The sequence below is a fragment of the Halyomorpha halys genome, unplaced genomic scaffold, assembly GCF_000696795.3.
Source record: "Halyomorpha halys isolate HHAL.00 unplaced genomic scaffold, Hhal_1.1 Scaffold1558.1, whole genome shotgun sequence".
NCBI lineage: Eukaryota > Metazoa > Arthropoda > Insecta > Hemiptera > Pentatomidae > Halyomorpha > Halyomorpha halys.
Genome location: NW_027106959.1, coordinates 389,454 through 415,079, shown reverse-complemented (window position 1 = coordinate 415,079; position 25,626 = coordinate 389,454). Strand labels below are relative to the sequence as shown.

The window sequence follows — 25,626 nt, the reverse complement described above, 5'->3', positions numbered from 1 at the left end:
CCTTCTCAGTTTGAGGCTCTAATCATTTTGTAATAAAATATTTAATGCTAGTTTTATTACAACCTCGTCCTGTAACAAAGCTGAGGCTGAGACTTTAATTATACCAGTTTGGATGGAAAACGCCGATCACCGAAACACATTTTGACTCTGACATAAAGTTTTCGGTTGCTCCCTGGAACGTTTTGAGGTCCCCACCAATTATTATTATAATCATTATTTTATGGGTAACAGACCGCGTGTTTCTTGACGTGTTTTTTTTTTTCAAAGGGTGGATTCGTCACTCCCACGCCTATTTTCTGTGAGTGCGACCCATTGACTAACGGGCCTCACAAATGTCCGGGGGGAGGTTGTCAGAGAGTTTAACATTATTTTGTGCTTGATAAAAGTCCGGGTGGGACCGGGGATTCGATCTGACAACCTCTGGGTTGGTAGACTGGCGCGTTACCACCAATATACCCTTAAAAAACACAAAGCAATTCATACTGACAGGTGATTAGAATAAACTATTCTAATTTTGGGTCGTTTTCATTAAAAATACGCAGCTAGTTATTTATTTTTTTGCTCACTCAAATTTAAGTGAAAATATTTCATGTTGTTTCGTAATTTATTTAATTTTTTGTACAATTTAAGAGCAGTTGGTATGAATATAACTTGGTAGCAATCGGATGCAACTGGCCAAGTTAATGTCGGCTATCCTCAAACATATTAATTTGTAGATTTTGTGACAATGCAGATTCAAGAGTTTAGTAATAAAATATTTAATAATTAAACACTTAAACACAAATAAAAAATATATAGCATTTTATTAAACGTCTAGAAGCGCTTAAAAGTCGTCTACATAGTTTGTTTATTGTGTTAAACACTGTAGTTTTTCTAGTTTAGTTAATATCCGACACTCTCCATCCATATTCTGAACCGTCCGTGTCCTCTCCTTCCTTGTGGAACCCAATCCAGAGCTAGTTCGGTCAACCTTCGTCCGACATTCTCATAACATGCCCGTTCCATCCTAGGCGGCTTATCCCGTTCCTTTTGTTTACTGATGTACTCACATCCATCCTTTGACGCATTATCTCTTTCCTAAATTTATCTAGCCTGATCCTCCAGAAATCCATCTCAACCGCCTGCTCCTACAAACGAGGGTTCATTGTCCACGTTTTTGAAGCGTATGACAAGTTAGACTCCACGATGGCTGTGAAGAGTAGACGCTTGTTTTCGGAAGAAATATTTGTATTTCACTGGTTGTAGCCTTACGGGCTTGCTCAATCTTCCTTCTAACGTCATACCCAGACGACCCCGCAGCATCCAAATAAGAATCTAGGTACTTAAATATGTTCACCTTTTTAAAGGTCTCACCTGTTTACCTGAAGCGCACCAGTATCAGTATCGCCAAAGTCCACATACTCCGTATTTTCGAAGTTAATTTTTAAGCACACCGTTTCATAGCAAGCCTTTAGCGTAACTAATATCATGTTTAGATACAGTTTCCGCCTCGCAAACATGACCTGGTCGTTAGCAAAGAACAAGGACATTAACAGTTCGTCATCAATAAAAGGTCCGACGTTCTTACATTTCTCGTACCATGGCTTCACTGATTCGTGCAAGCATATCTTGAAGAGAGTAGGTGGCATACTACTTGCTTCAATGCCTTGCAAATATAAAAAGGGTCAGAACGATGGTTATTAACCATTGTAATCACTTCCAACATTTAACTATAAATCATTTGAGTTTGTATTGAATACATCCTTTTAAATATACTATCAATTCTTTTTACTTATTCACTAATATTATTCTAATAAAAAATGAAAGTAAAGTAACCAAAAATTTATTTTAAACATATGTAAGCATTCAGTATTTCCCAAAAAGATTGAGAGGCCGCTCTCATGAGGAGAAATATTTGAAGAAGATTGGCCCAAATGCTATGAATGCAAAAATTGGAACCATGTAAGATTGTATTTATATTGACACGTTAGATCATTATTACAATTGTGATGTTTGTAAGGCCAAACAGCGTTTGGGTCACCAGGCCTACCCTTTTTTTCTATTTTCAAAAATTCAAGGCCAAAGTTTTTTTTGTAAATAACCAATATGATTAATAATGTTAATTAGTATGACAAGAACAAGTTTCTCCGTTGTTTCTTTTTCAGAGTCAAATACACACAGATTTGTATTTTTTATTTGTACTTAATTTAATGTGGGAGTACGGTAGCCACGGGGTAAAGTGCGTAGCTACTAACTCCAAGGGCCCGAGTTCGAATCCGGCTAGGCAGAAAATTATTTTCTGTTACACTGTGGCCGTGAGTCAACTCCTGTGGGTTCTGAAGCCCTCCTGGGGTACCCAGCCTCTTAAATTGGGTACCCTTAATGGGTAAAAATCACCTCCTTGCACAACCGTTGGTCTAGTAACAGTACTTCTTTACAAAGTACTGAACCCCTGACCCTCCATGGGTTGTAGCGGTACAGATTTTAATTTAATTTTAACTTAATAATTGTGTCTGTGGAAACACTACCTTCCACTACCACCTCACGAAAATTTATTTTGCTTACCTTTATTGCACTTTTTGCTAACTGGAATCATTTTTTTTCTGGTAACATAATGGTTAATTGTAAGAGCTAAATCATATAAAACTTAAGTTGAACATACATGGAGAAAATCCTTATGAATTGACAGAAAAATGATCACCTACGTAATATGAACATTATTTTTAGTGGAACAAAACAAAATATATGCGATTAGAGCAAACAATGAACAATAAAACTGTAGGAGTATCCGTAAAATTTAATGACCATAAGCCGGTCACATTCATATTCTAAATTAAAATTGTATCCGTCGGTAATAAATTGTAGGAGTTTGAATTTGAAAAGAGAAAAATTCCATAAACCGAATTCATAATTTACCTCGTGATCTGAAATTTGAATAGAATAAAGAAATATTGGATATTTTGAATGATTTAGGAAAAATGAATAGTATTCAACAAATAAATACATCTAATAAAAGGAAGATAATCCAGGTGCGGTCAAATAAAAACTAAAATAGTGATTAAACTATTTATATTGAGCCAAAGTTGTAGGACTTCATTAGGACTAAAAAAGATAGAAACACTTAAATGATGAAAACATAAATGAACAAAGTAAATGAAAAATTAAAAATGTTTACAATTACTGAGAACTAAAAAAATATGGCTTATTTTATTCTATTTAGTTTTCAACTAACCGAAAATTAATATCTACACAATCTTTCACAATGAACAAAAAAACTCATATGAAACAAATAAGAGATATAATTTTTAAAGAACAACATAAATTATTAAATAAATTTAACATTTAATAAAACAAAAACATTCTTTTATTTATTCTATAAAAAAGTTAGTGAAAATATTTTTGAATGGTGTTTGTTAATGGCTCGTATTCAACATAGCACTGATCTAATGAGGTTTCATATAAATTCCTTAGAATCAGTATCTGAAAGCATAACGGCTACGGAATGCTTAACCAGGGTGCCCAATAGTCTTCCGAAAACTTCGGATAGGCCCTTTCATCAAATGACACGACTTTTGCAGGCGTCACATATGGTCTGTAACTATCCAAAAGATCCTTGAGAGCGCTGGCGACAGTAGGACGAGTGGAAGATAAGTCGTGGCACTCAGTCGGGTCATTGTATATATCGAAAAGGCAGTAGTTGCAGTAATTGTTTTTCGCTGCTGAGCACACTTTCTTTACCGTTGCAAGGTTCCTCAACTCAGTGTAGTAAGACGGAAGAGGTCCCAGTCTTTTGGTCACGGTGCTATTTTCAACTCCCTCCCTGTCGTAAGGCATCCAATAGCCGCTCTCTCCGTAGAAATCATCCGTCATCTTGAGCTTACTTGTAGCAGCGTGATCTAAAAGAGAAATACATATTACTACTAAGGACTTTTATTGGCCAATTTTAATCCTATATAATCCAAAGTTTCCTTGTGTTTTACAGTCACACAAGGCCAACAAACTAGCCAGTACCCAACAAACTTTTGGTTACCCTACCTTCGAAGCTGATTTTTTTCTCATGGGCGTGGATAAAGGTTTAAAATTTCTAAATAACAATGAAATGAAGTTTTTTTAATATAAAAAGTGGACAAAAGGATATGTTACTGTTACTTTTATATGGCCGACCGTTGGTTCTACGATGCATTGACCCGATTCCAGGTCCTGATCTCCTGCACTAGCTTCCATCAATGGTTTCAGTCTTGTGCAAGCGCCATCTAATTTTTGACTCCATAGATCTTCAGAGCGTCATTGGCTACGCCATCAGCTTAACGAAATTTTGATCTTCAACTTCGTCAAGTTCTTAAAAGGGCCTCGCTTCGGTAACTGCTTATCGTCTATTCTGACAACTAGACCGTTAAAAAATTAAGACTACAACTATTAAGACAAAAAAGTTTAGATGTCTTAATTTCTTTACCTCCAGTACGTTTATATTTTGAAAGAGTTTATAAATGTTATTGTTAGTCTGTCATAACTGCTCAAAATATCCGACGGAAAATATTGCTCTCGAATACTTGCAGTTCCTGTTTACAAATATTTCACTTAGTTCACATCATTGATCCGTATTTTAGTATTGGTCGGATGTACATTGATCTTTCATGACAATGTGTTGGATCTGATGTGAATCCGGGGGCCGAAGTAGAACCTGTTGGCAGCCAAAAACCGTCTCCTTATCTTTAAAATCAGGATAATCGTCTTGTGGCACCGAAATGCACTAATTCCGCAGTCATTCTAAATTTATGGAGGTCCATCGTGACGGTCTTTCATATATCTGGAATCTCTTCAGAAACCGTATACTTTGGTACCCTTTGGTTAGTATGAAGTCTTAACTTTCTTGCAGCATTAACAAATATTATACTGCACTTCAATAACTTCATCAATTGAGTGTCCACAAGAAAGACAAGAGATTCCTCTCTAATCAAGGACAAAGGAATCTGTCATCTTTTTTTAATATGGTGCAAATAACTGACGTTTTCGGAAATTCTGTCGATAATATGTCAAGATTCTGGTATTGTTTCTGATGAGGGAAAGAGCAGTAAAATAAGCAAGAAATAAGCAGTAAAAAACTGTTAAACATACGAAAAAATTTGTAATAGAAAAAATAGATTGACACACATGGAATACAGCAAAATTAAATTACAGTCAAGGAAGGTTATCCAACATGGAGGTGCAGTCACAGCTGCACGGAAGTTGTCGAGGTTGCTCCAACAGTTTCTTCGGTTGAGAAGGAAATCCTATAGTACTTTAGTAAACTTATATTAATAGTTTCACCTAATTAATTTCATAACTGTTATCATATTATACCAAAATACTATCGTTTCCAATGGGAATGAGTTCGTATTTCTAAATTAGAAGCGGCTATAAATATTGTAGTTGTTATTTGTTCCTAATGCTGTAAATATAGATAAATCATGATGGCGAAACGATATTATACAGTCCATTAATTATTAAATCCAGACCAAAATATTCCACGCTCTGAATACATAAAACTTTCCGATCCCAACTACTGATATACAACCATTAATTGTCAATCTTCTTCAATCAATCGTCAATCGTCAATCGTCAGTCAATCTTCGTCAATCAACCATTAACTGTCAATCTTTGAAATATTTTGTAAATATATTAATAATTTTAAGTTATTAGCTTATCATAATTCATTTATTAAATAACAAAAATTATAATTTAATTACTTTTAATTAGCTTCCAGCGTCCTTCGATGATTGCCTCGCTGTTGTTTAAGTCATCGATATCTACCACTAATGTATGTCTCGCTCCACGTTCTCCAGAAGACAGTGAAGGCCACTGGTTGATGCCATCCTTTAACGGCAGATCTTCTGGTGAGCCGCCTGTAACAATTGTTAAGCTAGATGAGTAACACTAAACAATTGTTTGAGAAGTAATGTTCTATCAAAAATGAATTCTCTAAAATCAAATTATGATTTTTTTTTTCACTGTTAACGATTAATTTAAACTTTGGTTTTAGTAATAATTTAGCATAACTCGAACAATGTATGCATTACTTAAATATTTTCTATAGGGCTTAAGAAAAAAATGACATGGCCTACTCTTTCAATGTCAAAATACTACGTCGTGTAACTTCTGTTACGTGATTTTATTATTTCCTACAGTCTACCATCCCACGTCAAATTAAAAAACAAAAATTTGTACCGTTTCAACCCATAAAGAGCAAAGGGTTCAGTATTTTGTAAGGAAGTACTGCTTCTAACAACGTTTGTCCAAGGAGGTAATTTGTACATGAATACGCTTATCCACCAATTTTTTCCTACCACTTTGTTTTGGGTGAGCACCAGGAAAGCTCCTGATCCTACGGAGTTGACTTATAGCCGATTAAACAGAATAAATAATTATTTGCCACAGCAAGATTTAACAACACAGCGCCTTGGTCAATGAGCCACCCCGCTTTTCCTTGTCAAATTAAACCTTCTACAAATTAATTACAACCCATTCCAATTCGATTAGATCTCACACATCACATTCCAAACCCTTTCCATCTTAAATGTAGTACATCGTATTTTTATTATATACATGAAATGTCAGTTCAAGGAAATGATCTACATATTTTTCTTACGACTTCATTTATTAGATAAACAATAATACTATTCACGAAATGACGACTGAACTTTATTAACACGACTTGGACTTTTTCACTACCTTTAAATTAATTTAAATAATGATCGTTCCTTACGTTTCTGCTGGTATCTTTTTAACATTAATGAAATATATAGATATCCTGTAAAAATATTCCTACAATTTGATTAAGTTTGAATTCGACAAAGCCAGGATCCCAAAAAGCAAAAAATAAAATTGGTGCGATGTAATTTCACGGTAATCCCTTTCACAATCTTTTCCTGTTTTCTCCTTTATTAATTCATGAAATTATTTAATATTTTGTATTTAACTATTGTTTAATTTGGACATATGGAATTGAGCTCTGGGGCTCCACCAAACCATCAAATTCTTCCCGCATCCAATCCTTACAATCCAAAATTCTACGTAAAATCCTTGATGCTTCTTATTACGTTACAAATAAACTCATTCACAAAGACTTTAACATCCCATTCGTTGCAGATTTGGCCCAAAACAGATATGCTCCTTTTCATTCCAAACTTCTTAACCATCCTAACCCATTAATTCTTAATCTTTCATCCTTAACGATCCCTGATAATCCTCCGAGGGGTCTGAAAAGAAGATGGCCACAGGATCTTCTAATATGTATTTATGTATGTATGTATCCTTTTCATTCCAAACTTCTTAACCATCCTAACCCATTAATTCTTAATCTTTCATCCTTAACGATCCCTGATAATCCTCCGAGAGGTCTGAAAAGAAGATGGCCACAGGATCTTCTAATATGTAATATGTATGTATGTATGTATGTAATATAAATTAATGTTTGAAGTACCACCAATGGGTGGTTCCTTCCCAAGATTTTCAAGTGTATATGAAACATATAACATATTTACTTATTGTATTATTTTGTACAGTTGTAAATTACATTAAATAAATTAAAAAAAAAAAAAAATTGTTTATCGAAAAATACCTACTCTATAATTTGGGACTTTCGGTCAGTCAATTCTATCGAAAAATTTGCTGTCACATCACAGGCATATACCCTCTAAATAATTAATATCAGTTGTGTACAACTTTTCATTTTTCAGCTGTTTGAGAGAGGCTGTTTACACCCAGTTCATTTTGACTGGGAGTTTTTTGTACCTCAAAGGACCTCAAAATATGAATTTCCGTAGAAAACTGGAAATAAAAATTTTTAACGATCGCTTACGACTTTCCCTATGTTTTTCGAATACAGGAAAGTAAAAGTAAAAAATACTGATAAAGGTTGAATAAATGTGATAAAATCAGGGTCCCAAAAAACAGTAAATACAAAAACAATATTACTTATTACAGTATGTTTGTAATAATATTAACCATTAATTGCGAATTATCCATTATATAGGATATTCACGCGGTATTTCTTTATTAGTACAACTAATAAATCTATGTTACTAAGTCAATGTCTCAAAATTGACTTAAACTAAGCGTTGGATAAAAAGCTGAAAATTATGGTTTATGGTTATATGTAATATAATGGTTTATTATTTACAAATAGTTGTGTAAAAAAATTTGACAATAATTAGGATTAGTATTTTTTTTTTTTAATTTAATATAATGATCTCAAAACATTTTTAATATTTCCTTTATCATCATAAATAAACAATTAATAGGCACAAGCTTCTAATCAGCCACTGGACTGCAAATTTGAATTATAAGGACCATTCTGGGATCGGAAATCTGTTAAAAAAATGTCCCAGTAGTCTCAAAGAAAAGCCGAAGGAGGGTGAGGAAACAGAGGGAATTTTTTTAAATTCTATTTTGGAATTTCAAGTAACCTGAAATGCAAAACCTAAATGTTGAGGGAAAATAATTATCTAACAATTTATAATAATTACTACTCTATTTTAAATCATTAACCTGCTGCAGCATATAAGGTGGGCAACCAGTCAGAGATATGGAAAAGCTCTTCGGAGACCCTGGAAGATTTGTTGAAGAGTGGGCTCCATGCTAAAGCCACCGTTCGTACTCCGCCTTCATGAACCGATTTCTTCTCCTAAGAAACAAAATATAGTTGTAATAAACTTAATAATATTATGTATAATGTTTAGTAGGTGATATTTAGATAAATATTTTTGTAAGTAAATTTGAGGTGTTATTGGCAATAAGAAAACACTTCACATTCATTTTCATCTTCCTGATGCTCACGGAAGAAAAATAAGTGATCCGAAAGAAGTGTGAACTGGACGGGGATAAAAGGAAGAAATACATGCTAGTTATAGCACAGATTTCCGTACAGTCAAATATAAGAAAAAATGCATTAAAAAAATTAAAATGTGCAAAAACAACCCAAAATGAATAAAATTGCCTATACACCCAAATCCTGCAAAATTCAGCAACAGAAGACAAGCAATTTATTTATGTAACAAACGTCCAATTGAAACTAGTACCAAAACTGCATTGCACTCAGGTTACGATTTCACACACAACATTGCTATCATCTTTTCCCACTTTTCTCTGCCATTACAATTAATAATCTGTAACCACGATCACAGATTGGCCAATCACATCACTTTGTTACAAATTAATAGGTAATTTCCATTTATAATTATTGATCATTTCTCGGCCATGGCCGACAAGATAATCCTGTTACAACATCAATACATCGAAAAAATATCTAACCTTGTTTGAATCAAAATAAATACGCTAAATACTCACCACTTTATAAGTAAAACAAAAAAATGGAATATTATATTATCAATAACCATTACAATGCCAGGTTCTATAATGAAGAGCATTATGGGCGGAGTGGGGATCCAAGTTAAAACAACAGGTAACAATGTCATTTTTTATTAACACTGAAGCTTATTATATAGAGATTTTTGCTCCCAAGACCACTAATTATTACTGCAGCGACGCAATGGTTCAACGAGCGGAAGAACTACCACATTCATCGCTGTCCTTATAGTACAAGAGCCGGGAAGAAAAAAAGGCAGTTATCTCACCCCAATTATTGATTACTTTAATGAAAACTAGGGATAATTGCTAGTCAAAATTGATGAGTCTGCCAAGTATAGTTAGAGGGAATAAAAAATGTTTTAAAACCTTAAAAAACACTAATTTTTCATTCGGAGCTCTATATCTTAAAAACAACCAATAGCACCAGAAAACCTAAGAGCACATTATTTAAAATATAGTAAATTTGCTGAAATATTAGCCCTAAAAGAGCTATTTACGTCCAATAGTTTTCGAGATATAGCTTTTTAAAAAGCAAAATTTCTTAAAAATCTACTGCAAGATTAGTAGTTAGTTAATTTATTTTGAGAAATCTATCTCAGGAACTATGTGACGTACAGATGTCTATTAGCACTCAAATTAAAGCTAGAATAATGGACTATTAAAAAGTTTATGGCCTTTACCTTCGTAGGAATAGTAATGATATTTGCTAAAATAAATTGATTTATAGTTATTCGGACAATAAATTTGATTTATGAAAAAATTCATTTCAGAAACCATTTGACGTACAAATATCTGCTAGCGCTCAAATCAAAGCTAGTTAAATTTACTATAAAATAGTTAAGAATGTTTATCTTTGTAGGACTAGTAGTTTTTATTATATTTGGCAAAAGTAACTCACAAAATGTTAATTTCTAGTTGTTCGTATAAAATGCTGAATTTTTGAAAAAATATATATCTAGATCCATTAGATGCACATATGTCTGCCAACACTCCAAATAAAGGAAATTTAACTTAGTATAAAGTAGTTTATGACACTTATCTTCGTAGGGGTTGTAGTTTTTATGATATTCACATATTAATATGAATTTGGCAAATGAAAATTTGAGCGAACAACTATAAATCAATTTATTTTAGCAAATTTCATATAAACTATTACTCCTACGAAGATAAGTGTCATAAATTACTTTATAGCTCATTAAACTAGCTTTAATTTGAGTAATAATAGACATCTGTACGTCAAATGGTTTTTGAGAAATAAATAAATTCACTACTGATCTTTCAGTACGTCCCATACAACATTTTTATGGAATGTTGCTTTTTAATAAGCTACATCTCCAAAACTATTTAACGTAAATAACTCTATTAGGACTCATATTTTAGCAAATTTACTCTTTTTTAAATGAGGTCCCCTTTCTTTCTGGTGTTTTCTTGTGTTGTTCTTAATTTTTAAGATATAGAGCTCCGAATGAAAAATTAGTTTTTTTTTATCGCTTTGAAACACCCGCCATTTTTTATTTCCCCTACCTATACTTGGCTGACTCATCAATTTTGACTAATTATACATAGTTTTCATTAAAGTAATCAAAAATTAGGGTGAGATAACTTCCTTTTTTCTTCTCTTGGGCTCTTGTACTATTACAGAAAGCGCCACTCCCAATGCTCAACAGAACTATATTATATTAATTTCTTATTATCAATATGAATGTTAATTTTTCTAATTTAATATATTTTTTAATTAATTGTTTGAGAGTGGTTAATTTAAATAACAACACAATTTCAAATGATTCCTTTACTCTTAAGTATATTTATTATATTATAGTTGAAATAAACTTAAGTTGTGAGAAAAGGGATCATTTAAAGTTGTATAGTTAATAATTAAAAAGTAGTTTCATATTCTCATTTATAAACTATGTAAATATTCGGTTCCTACAGCTAAATATGTCATTGTTTATCTTAAAGAACCAACGGTTGTAAAAGGTTTGCATCTAATCCGATTTATGTAACAAATTCGTAATGCAACTTACTAATTCATGTCTTTTTCTTTCTGTTATAGAGGGTCCGGAAAAAAATAAAATACTTCGGTACTTATACGGAAATAGCAAATATAGTCACATTAGATCAGTATATTCTGACATTATCTGATGTGTATTTATTTTACGCTAATTCCTAGTGGTCCCCTCCTCCATCCTATATCTTTTTTCCATTCTTTACAGCTAGTTCCTGCAGGACTAACCACCCCCTTCACCACCATAAGTTAGTTCTTTACAAAATCGAGTTACATTTCCTTAAGGATCTAGAGCTAGTTTCTGTAGGACTTGTCATCTCTTTCACGACAGTAGGCTAGTTCCCTTTGGAGTGAAATTTCCATCCTACGAGGATTTACGGCTTGTTCCCCCAAAACTCATTAATTAATTCATCCCTTAATCACTTGTAAAACAATTTTTTGCCTTATCCCTTCTTTTTCTATTCTAAACTATAAATTTAAAAAGAAAACATAATAAAATTGTTTTATTAAGTTTTTTCAGATATCTTGTTGAAATTAAAAGTTTCTCATAGGTCTTGCCAATTTTTATGACACTTTTTCAACCACAGTTCGCTGAGTTACTGAGTTTTGTTAATTCTAACGTGATTTGCCATGATTACTATTGTTCCAAAAGGACAAAGACGCTTGATGACAAGAAGGCAGACCTACGCCAGTTGGTAATGCAGAAATAGAGAAGACATGGAGCTGAAAAGAGGCCAAATCACTTCAGGGGCTGTAGAGCTATTATTAAAAAATAAATCGTCATTTGAAGATCTTTTGTTTTGCAAAAAATCTTTGGATTTAGATTGGTATACTTGATTTTATTACGTAAGTAAAATAATGTGAGACTTCCTGCTCTTTAATAAATTAACTGTCAATCATGACCCTCTTATAACAGTTATCTTATCATCTCAGTTTAATCTAGTTTTGAAATGTTTCAATGTCAGTGGCACAATCCATGAAAATTGCTCTAACCATCGAAAAACTAGAATTTTGAGAGAATGCTTGAATACAAAAATCCAGAAGTATAAATAAAATTGGAAACATTTCTTCACGTCCCTCTGAAATTTGAATAAGTTTCGCTATAGGTTCTTAATAAAACGTCGACATACTTACACCCCGTAAAGGCCAGTTAGATGCGCCATTTTGTCTAAAAGGAGATGCAGGTAGACCTCCATTGTCCGACATGAAGACAATGATGGAGTTATCAAGAACCCCTTTCTTTCCAAGAGATGACACTATTTCTCCCACGGACCAGTCCAGCTTCTGTGTAATAGCTACAATCGGAACAAGATTTTTTTTAACGGCAATGCGTATTATATAGATTATCATTATGTATTCAGAGGTACAATATTGTATTATTATAAAAGAAGGCAGTTTTTGAAACAATTGAAACAGAGACCAATAGTTTAATTATGCCAGAAGTTAACAATAAAATACATGAATATGAATAAGAATACAATAAAATGGCAAAATCGAAGTTCGCCGATAAAGTAGAGAACGGAACTACATATTAACCTGTTTTTAAAGATCCTAGCAGACTATAATAACCAAATGATAAAAGATGCTCACCCCTTAGGTATCCTCTTTCAGTGTTATTTGTTACTTCAGGTGGAGCCTCTCTTGAAAGTGGTAAGTCAGTCCCATGAACCGCTGCATGGCCCAAAACGAGGAGAAGACCATCTCCTTGATGATCCTCAATGACTTTGGTTGCTTCCTTGGTCAGCAGTTCTGTCAAATACGTACCGTAAGCCTCCTTCCAGGCACCTGTTTCGTTTCTCCAGAAATCTCTTCCAGCCATTCCCTTACAAAAATAATATATAAGACTTTTATTTCATTCAAGCCATTTATTTCATTATAATTTTTTTTTTTTTTTATGGGACCTAATTTTTTGTGGGTTAATTATAACCGGTTTCAGAGGTCAAATTAATTCTATTTCCCTAATTTATTCGATTTGTCTCTCAGTTATTGCTACGAGACTGAGTAAAACATACATAAAATGCGAATGTATTATCCTATTTATTTGCTTATAATGGTATCACAGGATCAAGTCTACGCTATTCAAGGTGTCATATCACATTTGTCCGAGATCTCTGGTAAATCGATATAATCTATTTTAGGTGGCGTACCATACTGTCTTTTATGGTCAATTGAAGTTAAAAAAAGAAGGGAGTTGACCACTCAAAAAGGTTAAAAGAAATGTCCCCCATTGTTATCTAAACTGAAACAGAAGGCAGCCGGTGATTGGCTGCTACTCCTGGTACGACTTTTTTGTTCACTTTTCCTGGCCGCATGTAAATTGAATATTAAATTTAGAAAATGTTATATAGTTCATCTAATATGAAAAACCATTTAGCCGTTATTAAGAAATTATTGCTTTAATTTAGAAATTCGTACGTAACGTTAGAATTACTCAGCAGTTGTAATGTAGAGACAATATCCAGCCGGTGAATAGAACCCTCCTCGTTCTCTCTGACACGCCCAATCTTGGTCATAAGGACCTTTTTGCCACACCTTTCCTGGCAACTTACCTTCTATACAATCCTTTCTTCAAGGAAGCAACCAATAGTTTTGTGAAATTGTTTTCTATTTGGGGCATCAATATTTTTCATGAATTTCATTCCATAACAAACACGAAGCATAACGTTCCTAACAGATATAGCTTTTTTAAAAAAGATTTTCGATATACCTTATAAATATTTTTACAAAATATTGGTTACCCCGTGATTGCATATGTGGCTTCTATTTTACCTGATCAACATATACTAAATTTGAATGCATTTACTATAAGGGATCTTTAGACGATCTACATTGCTGGTCAATATATTTGGTGGATGGCGATGTTGAAGATGGTGTTAAACGTGGTGTCGATGGTGATCCCATGTAGTATCAACAGGTGAGCTAAAATCAAAGATGATTTGATGTTTTGGGAATGGAGTCTCTTCTTGCAACCATGATGAGGTTTCAATGGCAGAGATGGTGAACCACATCACTGCTTTGCTTTGACAATGGCCAATTAAAAGAAATATAAATATTCTTATTTTCATTTGACGAATTTCAATTACTGTAATATCGATTGGTGTAACTTTTCAACAATTCAGGTAACTTTTGGAAAGTTCTAAGACAAACCCCCGAAAGGAAAAGTTGGGTGTTTTTGTTGTTTTTTATGAGTTTATATAACAAAAAATCATAGTACTTACCGAAGAATAATGGGTACCATCCCAGTAGCCGAGGAATCCATTGAAGAAGCCAAAGAAAGAGTCAAAGCCCCTTCTTGTAGGCAGGTGATGTACGCTTTCATATCCCAGGTGCCATTTACCCACCAAATGGCTACGATAGCCCAATCTAGAAAAATACTAAGGCAAAAATAACATATACAAAAAACGTGGGTGTCCCCATTTATAGACATATATATGTTTCTATAATAATAGAAAAATGGAATTTAGAAGTATACTCAAATAGCTCATAAAATCAACTATACAACTTAAGCAATTGACAATTTTTCATGATTGAATTTTGACAGTAAATACCTCAGGCATAAGTTTGACTCCTGGTTTCAAGCCATGTTGATGTCCAGCCAAACAAGGATGTCCTTGCATGCCTAATAAACAGTGCATTTTTCAATAAAATAAAAATAAGAGATCGTATAGAAAATAAATAAAATTGGCATTATTGCTGACCATGTCTGAAAGGGTAATCTCCAGTGAGTAAAGATGTCCTTGAGGGCGAACAGAGTGGTTGAGAATAATGTCTGTTCAGGATAACACCGTGATAGGCCAAAGCATCCAAATTAGGAGTGTGCACATCTCCGCTATGAAATCCTACATCGTTCCAACCCTAGGACATACAATTATTCATCTCAAAAATATAGACATGTTACAGTTAAAGTCGAGGTTTTCGTAAAATCAGCAAATTCAGAAATTTAAAGAATAGAGTTAAAATAAAATACGAGATAAAATCTTGGGTGTCCTACGTACTATTCCCCAAGATAAGACTATTATATTAACTACAAAGATCTGTATAAATGAGCAAGTTCTTTGGGTAAAGAACTTATGATTTTATTAGATTGTCTATTTGTTAATTATTTCGTTTATCTAAATTTAATTCTGGATTTAAGAAAGCTCCATTAACGATTTTAAGGTCTGACAACCCTGTTCATTACCACAGTCTAAGTACGACTAGTTTGAATAAAGTAATTTTATTTTACTTGACATTTCAAATATATCTTTTACTAAAAATATTATGTATGCATATATGCTTTTTAAAGTATTTAATCTAATTCTCAGATTAGGCCTAGCTTGGTCACTTCAATCTTTTCGAATATTTTGTGATATTCGTAGATCACTGTATGTAATATAGTGGAAGCTTATAATATAGATTTTATAACATTTCTTAAGTTGGTTATTAGAAGTAATTTGTGGGCTGCAGTGAGCTGTGATATTTAATATTGTAAGATCTGTGTAGTATCAATATTGCGTCCAGTGTCATAATAAACATTATCTTTCAGTCAAAAAAATAAAATAGCAGCTTTCATCATTGTCGACTGCAAAAGTGTGATTTTCTTTTCTTACTTTTCTCGGGTGCGACTCTGTAATTTGATTGATTTCATTAACATTAACCTTAGATGTCCGGTTTCTTTGAGGGGCAGTAAAAAAAATAAAATATGTATTTTTTATGGTTTGCCCTTAGTTTGTTATGTCCTATTATCAAATTGAGTTAATGTGGTTTAGTAATAATTAAAAATTAAATTGCTTGATTTAATTTTAAAATTGCTGAACCCGCGGAACTAGAATATCAACCATAATTATTTAGAAAAATAGTTGTTTTGGTTTAGAGGATGATAAAGTAAATTACTGACTATTTCGGTGGACAAATTATATGTATTATATCAGTAAAAAAATACAATTTACAATTAATAGGTCGTTGAAATATTTTTTATAAGATGATCATAATCTTATAATTTTATTTGATACATCTTTGCGAATCTGTAGATGTATTTTTTTTTAATCACACAAAATAATTTTATGTTTATCATTAAAAATTTTAATTTAAAAGTAAATCTGTTATAAACAAAATGTGTTATATAGATCGTTAATCGTATTCGAATCAAGTTGGGGATAGTCATCGTTGTGGTCATCAAAAACAATTAAGAAATAGTCAACTTTTAAGATGAATTATTTTTTGAGAAATTCTTGAAAAAAAAATTGTTGACCTCATTTTTTCATCCACTCGTTACATACCTGCGTACCTAATCTTTAAACTTAAACAAAGTAATTCGTAAAGTATATTGAATTTTTCATCTTTCCTTTTAACTTTTTTAGTTTTTTCCATTCGCTAATTCAATTTCTGATTTATTAGAGATTAAATGAAATATAATATAACAAGCCACATTTGTGTTGAATACTTGAATATCATTTTTAAAAACTCTGGAATCGGTTCCAATGGTTACCACATATATTTAGAAAAACAGAGGTAGCAACCTTTTTCTTTTTATTTTAATTCGTTTTAGGAATCAATACTACAAGTATAATTAAACACTTAATGAATATTATATTATAATTTAATATCGATTATTCTTTGTTAGAAATAATGTTAATGTTTTTCATCCCCGTTACAGGCAGCGCATATTGTAAAGCCGCAATAACTAGCGCAAAACAAGACCTCGACCTACATATCAAAACTCGCTGATAAAAGATTTAACCTAAAAGATTAACTAACGATTGCAACAATATTGACATCTAATTGCCATCTTTTCTACAACCTAGTCATTATCTATACGTTGACAGCCTTCATCGCACTACACACTTCTTTCTTATCAACAGGAAATGTCATACCTTCAACCATTCCACCCTATCTAATGAGTTACGTTTTAATCCAAATACCCTATGTCATTTAAATTAGTTATTAAAAAACAGACTGTTATTTCATAAGAAAAGTCTTCTTATGTTTAGTTATTTGTTGATTTAAGATAATTATGTTATATCCTAAAGGTTATTTATAACTGTAATGTCATTCATAAATAAATAAGGCTTAACTTTGACAACAGCACGAAAAAATGTGCATACGTAAGTGAACATTAAATCGGTGGTGGATGACTCACCAAATCGTCAGCAACAATAATAACAATATTGGGTCTGTGACAGCGAGTACTATGCAAGAACTGGAACAGTGCTAGAACAACTGGTATTCCCAAGATCATTATGAGTTCTGATTAGCCTCGATCTTCGATCGATAGAGTGCTCGCTCTCTTGTTCCCCCACCCCATTTGATGTCCTATCTACTATGCTAATTATTATTATTAGCAATTGTAAATGCTTTGAAAAGAAAAGCAATTTAAATCATCAAAGAGACTAAAAATTGCTCAATATTTCGTGTTGATTTTAACTTATATGTATATGATTTTAACTTATATATATATATATATATATATAAGTTAAAATACTTGGGAAAGCCAAAATTAAAAAAGGGAAGAGACGAAGTAAACGCCACGGATATCTGATCAATACTGACCTAATTTACGTTTCACAGGGCTTTATATAGTATTAAATTATTTATTTACATATAATAAGCTATAATTATTACTACTAATAATTGAAAAACGAAACAAAAGTTCATAAAAATCAGACAAAAATTAAATGAAGAACGATTCCTTAAGTTTAACAAAACAAATAAACCTTAACTTTTGATATTCATACCTCAAAATTAACTAGGATTACAACTCCTACTTATAAGGACATGAACACTATACACTCAGTACAAATGAAAATTATATACACAAAAATATTCCGAGAACCAACATAACTTATATCACAAAATAGCAAAGCTAATTAGACTGAAATAAAAAAGAAAATTGATTATCATACACTAAGAGTTTCATTTGGTTGGACCACCACTCAATTAAAAAGTAACGTCTCAGGCCAGAATCGAACCGGCACCGCTAAAGTTTCCAGGTGGTAATGACCTGTACCTCAACCACCTGAGCTTCAGATGGCCTTGATATTAGTTTATGATCGATGCTCGATTCTGTTTCCCTTTATGCCTTCTAGTTCCCGGAGTTTCCTAACGTCCCCGTCTACCATACATTAGAAACCCAACCCTGTCTATCATGTGATGTGATTATTAATCATTATGTCGTATTAATTCAGTTTCTCTATATAGTCAGTTCCTCTGATACATGAACTATTTAACTTGTTTTCACTCCTGTGAAATTCTATAGTTCCCATTCAGACTCCTCCAGTACTCTAAAAGGGCCACTCAAAGTTATAATAGAACACTTAAATAACTTTAGTTTGTAGGCATCATCAAGTACCTCTTCTGATCAAGGTACTGGTACTACCTATATCCATTAATGATCCTGCTCCGTCACCTCTTCTGCTGACCATCACCTCATGGGTTGCGTTCTCAAATAGTTGGTTCCTTCTTCTTGTCTGTCTTTTTTATATTGTATCTCTTGTTCAACTGTTCGCTTGATTTCGCTGACAACCGCGCCCAACTATTCTTCCCTTCTTCTTCTTCCTCACTGCGTCACTTATCGGAATAATACTCGAAGCTTGATGTTGAAACGTTCCTAAGACGTCTTGCTCTTTGTGAATTTTCCTCAATCGGCTCTGGGGCTGGATCAGAATATCCGGGGACAGGCTCTGCCGACGTGACATTTATTTCCACATTCGAAGCAATCGAACGAGAGACACTTAACTGCTGTGTGGCCAGAGCGATTACATTCGTAACATCTACGGGTATCCTCTCTTCTTGTTCCTCTAGGCGTGGCATATGTTCTTTCTTGTCATACCTTTATCGATGGTCAAATTTTGGAGGTAGATGAGGTAGACGCTGTCGAAGCGTTCCCTGTTGTTCCTCCTGCTTCTACTGTTGGCCATCCACTTCGTCCTCCTCTCTGCCATCGCGGACACATTTCACTATTAAACATCTATCATTAAACTATTTTATCAATCGATGAATGTTTTTCAAGATCCTCAAAAATGTTTTATCATTGGATGATGATATATATTTTTAAGGTTGGAATTCGAATACACTTACTACTACTCGTTCATGGGCGTATTGTGAAACACGAAACTTTTTCGGTGCAGTACTGATAGAAAATATTCACTATAGGTATCCGATGACGCATTTGTTGTTTTCTTAGTCATTCGTGACTTCTAGAAAAAATCAGTTATGTCTTCTTCGAAGTTAGCTGTCAGACGTTGAGGAACGATCATAAACCATTTGAATTTGAAGGTACTTATCAGTTCTTGTGATTACATTAGTAGTATAAGTGAATAGTTAAAATGAATTTGAATGATAACAATAAATTGCATTTAAGCTATTTAATTGAACAAGATGAAGTTGGTATGAGCTAATATGATTATTCACTCGTATTATTTATTTATTATCCCCAAATTATATTTTATTTTTCAGTTTTAACAGATTTTTGTAAACTTGCTTGGGACTATATCGTGAAAGGAGTTAATCCAAAGCTGTATAGCACAGCTTCTGGTAATAATAATTATTACTACTAAGTATTATGTAAATTAGGTTACAATTAAAATCCTTTTTACTTAATGTATAAATTTAATATTTAAATTTGTTATATCTTATATTTTTAGACAAGCTTGGAATCACTTCTCAAGACTTGCAACATGTTATTGAAGCATTGGTGCATCTTATCGTTGAAGCTTGTAAAAACAAGGTAAATGATAATTCTTTTTCATGTGCATTACTGTTTTTCTTTTTGTACAATCCTTTCAAAATGCAGATGTGTTTGTTTCTTTTTCTTATGTCTTGACCAAATATTTGTTGAATATGTTCCTAGGCTCTGTTATTTTTAAAGTGATTATTTTTGTTTTATCTAATTTTCTATTAATTTATTCTTTTTGTTTTTTCAGCTTACCTCTGCGAAATTTAAAGAGTGTTTACTTGTATTAAAATTTACTGAGAAACAAATATTTGTCCTGAGTGAATTTTATCGAGCTAAACAAATTGACATTAACAATACCCTTTTAGTAGGGTCAGTATGCTTGCCGATGTTTAAGAGCCTGGAATGGCGACTGCAGGCAGTTGTGAGTTAACTGTAAACTGTAGAAAACATTGATTTTTACTAATCAACATGTATGTACATTATTTTTAAGAATTGCTAGTGATTTTGTGGCCCCCTCCTCATCTATTATAGGAACTAATACAGGTTTATCTATGAATAATTTTGTTTTCTTTTGAGTTGGTAAGAATTTTTCATTACCAACAGCTGAATATTAGTATCCATAAAGTTTTTATACATCTACTCAGTATCCTATTTGTAGGTAGTAAAATCTGTATTCTATCATAGAGCAAACAGTGTTTGTTTCCAGTTTACAATTGATTATAAGTCCCCTCTCTCCTAATTATTAATTTAACTATTGCTATAAGTGCTCAAAACGAACTATTCACCTTTGCCATTGAACAATAATACGTTTAACTTCTTGAATCTCCAAAGTAATATGCATCTTTGTATATGATCACAGTAAGCTCAGAATGCTAAAGAAATAAAGAAAGAAAATGGTGGCCCTATAAACAAATACTGTTAGCATCTACAATTATTTTAGGTGCATGTGCATTATCTTAGGAAAATCTCTTTCAAAGGGTGGTTACATTTCTATATGTGGTTGTATGCCTTAACATCTGTTGTTTTTATTAAAAATTGTATTAGTTTCAAAACCATTCAGTAAATATAGCCATTTATTATAGAAGTTTGAAAACATTTTATTAAAACTTTTATTTTTAATTAATTACAAAAAATATTAGTTGTCATACACTCTATGTTAAAATCTCTTTCAATCAGTACCTTTCGTTAATTGGTTTAATACTTTACCTGAAAAAGGGATCATTCCTGTAGAAATAATCTATAATTGTGAGGAGGTCTCAATGATTATTTCATTTTGGATTAATTTCAATGATTTCACAGATTTTTCTTGTTCGTCCAAAATCTGTAGTTACACTATATGTTTTCTTAATCAGAATTATTTTATCCATAGTTTGATACCAGTTATAGTTTTTTTACTTTATGTCTAGATTGGATCAAGAGCTCTACCTCAGCAATTGGAACCATCTGCTCTTTTGAAGCTTTCGCTGGAGAACAGAGAGCCTGGAAACATATTACTGACTGCTGGTCCATGTGAGCTAGTTGCTGTGACTGAGGCACTGGAAGGAGCTCTTCGAGAGGCAACTGCTCAACACGCTCGCAGGGTCAGCAGGAGGTTCTGTCCGTCAGCCCCTTAGCTTACCTGTTCTGACTACAACTACAAAGACTATTACCACTGATAAAACATTTTAATTTATTTTTATTTCCTCAGCTATCTAAGGTAAAGAAAATATGATTATCGATCTAATTTCGATTATTAGTTAATGACATTTTATGTTATTTACGCATTTTGAGTCTCCTGACTACATGAAAGTGATTTAATAAAATTTCCTGTCTTCAATATCCCATTTCCCCTTGACCAATTGCCCTAAACTACTGAACCGTTATCAGTAGAGTATTAAGAGTATGTGGAGGTTAGTATAGTTATGAAGAATGCTGTTTCCTTGAAAAAAAAAAATATGTCATCTGGTTTAGCTACAGGCAGCATGAGCCCAACACAATGGACTATAATAGTCTGAGTGAATCTCAATGAATCTATTTTCGCAGTTCTGTAAAATGATTTGATTTTTATTAAATCTTCGTTGTTATTGAGACTTGTTCTGGGGCAGGACACACTGGAACGGTGTCCTGGTACCTCTTTCGAGAAACATAGTTATGACAGTCAAAAACGTTTTTAATGAGATATATAGCCTTCTACCTGTTTTACTTCACATTAAAGATCGACACACCTCACAGGTTATAATGATCGATTATGATGTTTTAATAATAAGAAATACTGCCATCATTCCCAAAAGAGTGCAGTTCTGGGAACTCTATTCCTAGAGTACTGGTAACTATCATTATTAAGTAATATTTTTCCTCATTTTTGTTCTTGTCATCAGAACTTTTGATAAGTCTTAAGGTTGGCTTTTTGACAGAAGTAGATTGAATGTGGAAAACACTCTTACTCTCTCTTAATGAAGATAGTATGTAGACTTCAATGATGCCTACTAGATCAGAAAAGTCATTTGTCAATTTGAAGTGAGGGATTGCTAAACTTTAAGATAAACTGGTCAGTGTCAGCAATTACCTGTGTAAAAAAAAAAAATACAAAAAACAGATACTTTTCCAGGCTTCTTAATAACAATTTAGAGGCAGGAAACAATGTTACATTGGTTATAGATTTAAAGAATAAGTTTTTTTTTTTAATCAAGATTTTGTAATTTTTCTGAATACAGTAAATTTTTGTTGCTCTTTTTTGGATCCTTTCCAAATTTTTGAAGCCATAATTTTATTATTTTGTCTATGATTTAGTAGAAATATTAAATAAAATTATACTCTATATTTTTCAATGTGATAAATTTTATCTTTAAAAAAGTGTCTTAATAACAATAACCCACTCAAAAAGTCTTTTCTCTTTACTGTTTTAAGTCAATTTTGAATAAATTCTAAAATATATTTTATTCAATTGAAATGTACCTACTGACAAAACAATCATTGTTTTTATTCATTGACTTGAAGAGTATAAAGAGGTCCTCAACTCTTTAAACTGCGTTTACCCAGTTTGTCAAGTCTAGTCTTTATCTGTTTGATTGATATCTAAGATTTAAGCCGCTGAATCTTGCTTTCATGCCTTCATTCTTCTGCCAGGTCTAACTTTCTTAGGGATTTCATAATTTTTTTTTTACCATACATTATCCATTCTGGTAGTGTCTTAGTCATTTCATGCATTGGACTTGCATGAAATGAGATCAGATATTATATAATTGGGCATCATCAAGGGGTGATACACATGAAAGCAAAGGGGGTCACAACATGGCTTTTGATATAAAAGAACAGAAAAAAGTTCAGTTTTTTAATTTAATGTAACTGCATATTTACACCAGTCGCATATAATTATATAATTCTGTAAAAGAAATTAATTATTCCAAAAGTTTAGTAACAAAATTCAATTATAATAAAGAAATATATCACTAATACCCACCTAGTATGCGGACATGAGCACTACATATATTCTGGGGAAAAAACTGTAAACAATTTTAATGGGAGCTTCACTTGAGTGGACAAGGCCATATTTTCCCATGTTCTAAATTTCTTAGGTTTCAAACCTGCTTCACTGCGACAAGTGTCTAAAAATAAAATTGCTGGCACCCTTGTCAGGCTTAAACAAATTTTTAGCCTTAATTAATTAATGTTTAATATTTAGAAATGAAATGCCCGAACATTTATTAAAACACAAAATATCAAAGGTACTTCATGAGTAATAGAATATGTTTAATAACCATTGATAATAGATGTTTATTAATAAAAGTATCAATAAAACCTATGAATGGTTTTGGGTTCCTCACTTCCTACGTTGTCACAGAATACTGGATCACATATTTCCAAAATGCCCTGAGACGTAACCTAACCGTTATTCTAGTTTCGAATGGGTTATAACATTTGCTTCTTTACCCAAAAATGAGCCAACATCTAAAATCAAAGCCTCTCATAAATTACAGACACCACTCCTGTTTTTTTTAGCTTCCAAAGCCCACATAATGGGAATTCCATCTAACTCAATGTCTAGGACAACACTGCTTCAACTTGGCCACTATATGCAGTATGGTTTAAGGATTTCAGTTTGTCATTGTACCATTGATAAGTATTAGACTTTATTTTACCATTAGAATATTTTTATTCACCCTCACTCCTCATAGTAGCATCATTTCATTGATAAATTGATACATTTTTCTAGAACTGTGGATATCGATCCAGCTTCTCTATAGATATAATCGAAAATCCTTCACTAATGAATCAGATACTAATCCAGGAAGGGAAAACATAATATGATAATTAATTTTAAAGTTGCTATTTATGCATTCGCTGTCCACCAATGGAGGAAATAGACACAAAAAAATTACCTAATAACATTTTTGTATTAAAACACATATACTTTAATATCTTAGGAAGCAATGGCTTACTAAAACATAAGGCCTTCCGCACCAAAGATGAAGTGGTGACTCAAAGCAATAGAGGCCTATCATTTTACTTGAAGCATGTATCTTATGTGATATGGCCTCTACAAAGTAATTTTTATAACTACCAGGTTAGTCTTCAACCAAAGAGAAAACTTCTTTCAGATGTTGATTCTTCTTACATGTTTTGTTTTTAAAATGTAATTTAAACTCAATTTTATAAGTAATAATTGAATTTATTATTTAATTGATGCGACGTTATGTTTTTATTCTGAGAGATATATTAAAATTTTGTGAAAAAATATTTTTCTCATTTTTAAAATACTATCCTCTTTGCTAGATTGTGATTCTCACTCTCTATTTTTTAAAAATTCATATCTCAATGATCACTAATCATTAGAGCTCACGCACTGGGATTCAAGAGACCTCTAAGATAAATTTACAAATAAAAATATTTGAGTTAAAAAATATTTTTAGATCATTATATCACTCATATGTAGTTTAAACAACTATTGAGATATATCAACACTTAATCAGACTTACCCTTATTAATAAAAAAAATATATATATGATCTTTATTTAATAGAGACATTTTTTTTGCAAGATTCCTATATAATTTTTTTTTTAGGTACAAGATTTCTTTAGAATGATACATAAATCTTTATTTTAATGTTCTTTTATATTTCTAAAAAAAAAAAAAAGAAAAAGAAGATCAACACATTCTATAGATGTGTATCTCGTTTATTTAGTAAGATAGCTAGGTGATTTTCTGATCTACAAGATAACTCTAGAATGACATATTGCCACTTTTTTTTTTTTTTAAAATGGTGCACAGACAGTATTCTTGATTTTTGTGGATATTAAAGATATCACATCTTATGTGATGATAAATATTAGCAGAATTTCAATTTACTAGATTATTTAACATCACCAAACCTAGCAATTTTATTCAACCCTCTCCTATGGGTAACCACTAATTTCAGCCCAGCCAATTCAGGTAAAAAGTGTGATGAATATATATATTTTTTTTTAGACAAACGACATATAGAACTACCTTGTGGGTGGAGCTTAAACCGACATATTATACCAAATGAGGGGAGTGCGTTTTCTTCTCCATAACTTTAGACAACTGCCTGTTTTCACAAATAAGCACAACCTTTAATTTTTTTTTTCCAAGTATTTAGTTTTTGTATTATATTCTTTCAATATGATGCACTAATTTGTAAATTAAT

The 25,626-nt window shown here is 32.3% G+C and overlaps 2 protein-coding genes across 2 annotated transcripts; one reads left to right on the top strand and one right to left on the bottom strand.

Moving 5' to 3' along the window:
- Window positions 1-3,031: 3,031 nt before the first annotated feature.
- LOC106690031 (arylsulfatase I) lies at window positions 3,032-17,604 on the bottom strand. Its single transcript, XM_014435288.3, has 9 exons — window positions 17,448-17,604; window positions 15,028-15,184; window positions 14,878-14,948; window positions 14,548-14,703; window positions 12,920-13,151; window positions 12,464-12,624; window positions 8,506-8,641; window positions 5,706-5,861; window positions 3,032-3,875 (listed from the first exon to the last, which is right to left on the bottom strand). The coding sequence occupies exons 1-9, from the start codon at window positions 17,544-17,546 to the stop codon at window positions 3,475-3,477; spliced, it is 1,569 nt and encodes a 522-aa protein (XP_014290774.1). The 5' UTR covers window positions 17,547-17,604; the 3' UTR covers window positions 3,032-3,474.
- Window positions 17,605-19,452: 1,848 nt separating this feature from the next.
- On the top strand, window positions 19,453-21,646 carry LOC106690049 (COMM domain-containing protein 2). The gene is made up of 5 exons (XM_014435312.2): window positions 19,453-19,693; window positions 19,763-19,840; window positions 19,951-20,033; window positions 20,230-20,403; window positions 21,389-21,646. Exons 1-5 carry the CDS (start codon window positions 19,633-19,635, stop codon window positions 21,593-21,595), a joined length of 603 nt encoding a protein of 200 aa, XP_014290798.1. The 5' UTR covers window positions 19,453-19,632; the 3' UTR covers window positions 21,596-21,646.
- The last annotated feature ends 3,980 nt before the right edge of the window (window positions 21,647-25,626 follow it).

Bases quoted from the DNA above. Each gene is read 5' to 3' on its own strand.
- LOC106690031 (XM_014435288.3), bottom strand. From the start codon at position 17,546: ATGATCTTGGGAATACCAGTTGTTCTAGCACTGTTCCAGTTCTTGCAT. The intron at 15,185-17,447 runs GTGAGTCATCCA...TGTATGTCCTAG, and splicing joins TTATTGTTGCTGACGATTTG to GGTTGGAACGATGTAGGATT. The intron at 8,642-12,463 runs GTAAGTATGTCG...TTTGTTTCTTAG, and splicing joins CTAACTGGCCTTTACGGGGT to GAGAAGAAATCGGTTCATGA.
- LOC106690049 (XM_014435312.2), top strand. From the start codon at position 19,633: ATGAATTTGAATGATAACAATAAATTGCATTTAAGCTATTTAATTGAA. The intron at 19,694-19,762 runs GTATGAGCTAAT...TTTATTTTTCAG, and splicing joins AATTGAACAAGATGAAGTTG to TTTTAACAGATTTTTGTAAA. The intron at 19,841-19,950 runs GTAATAATAATT...TTATATTTTTAG, and splicing joins GCTGTATAGCACAGCTTCTG to ACAAGCTTGGAATCACTTCT.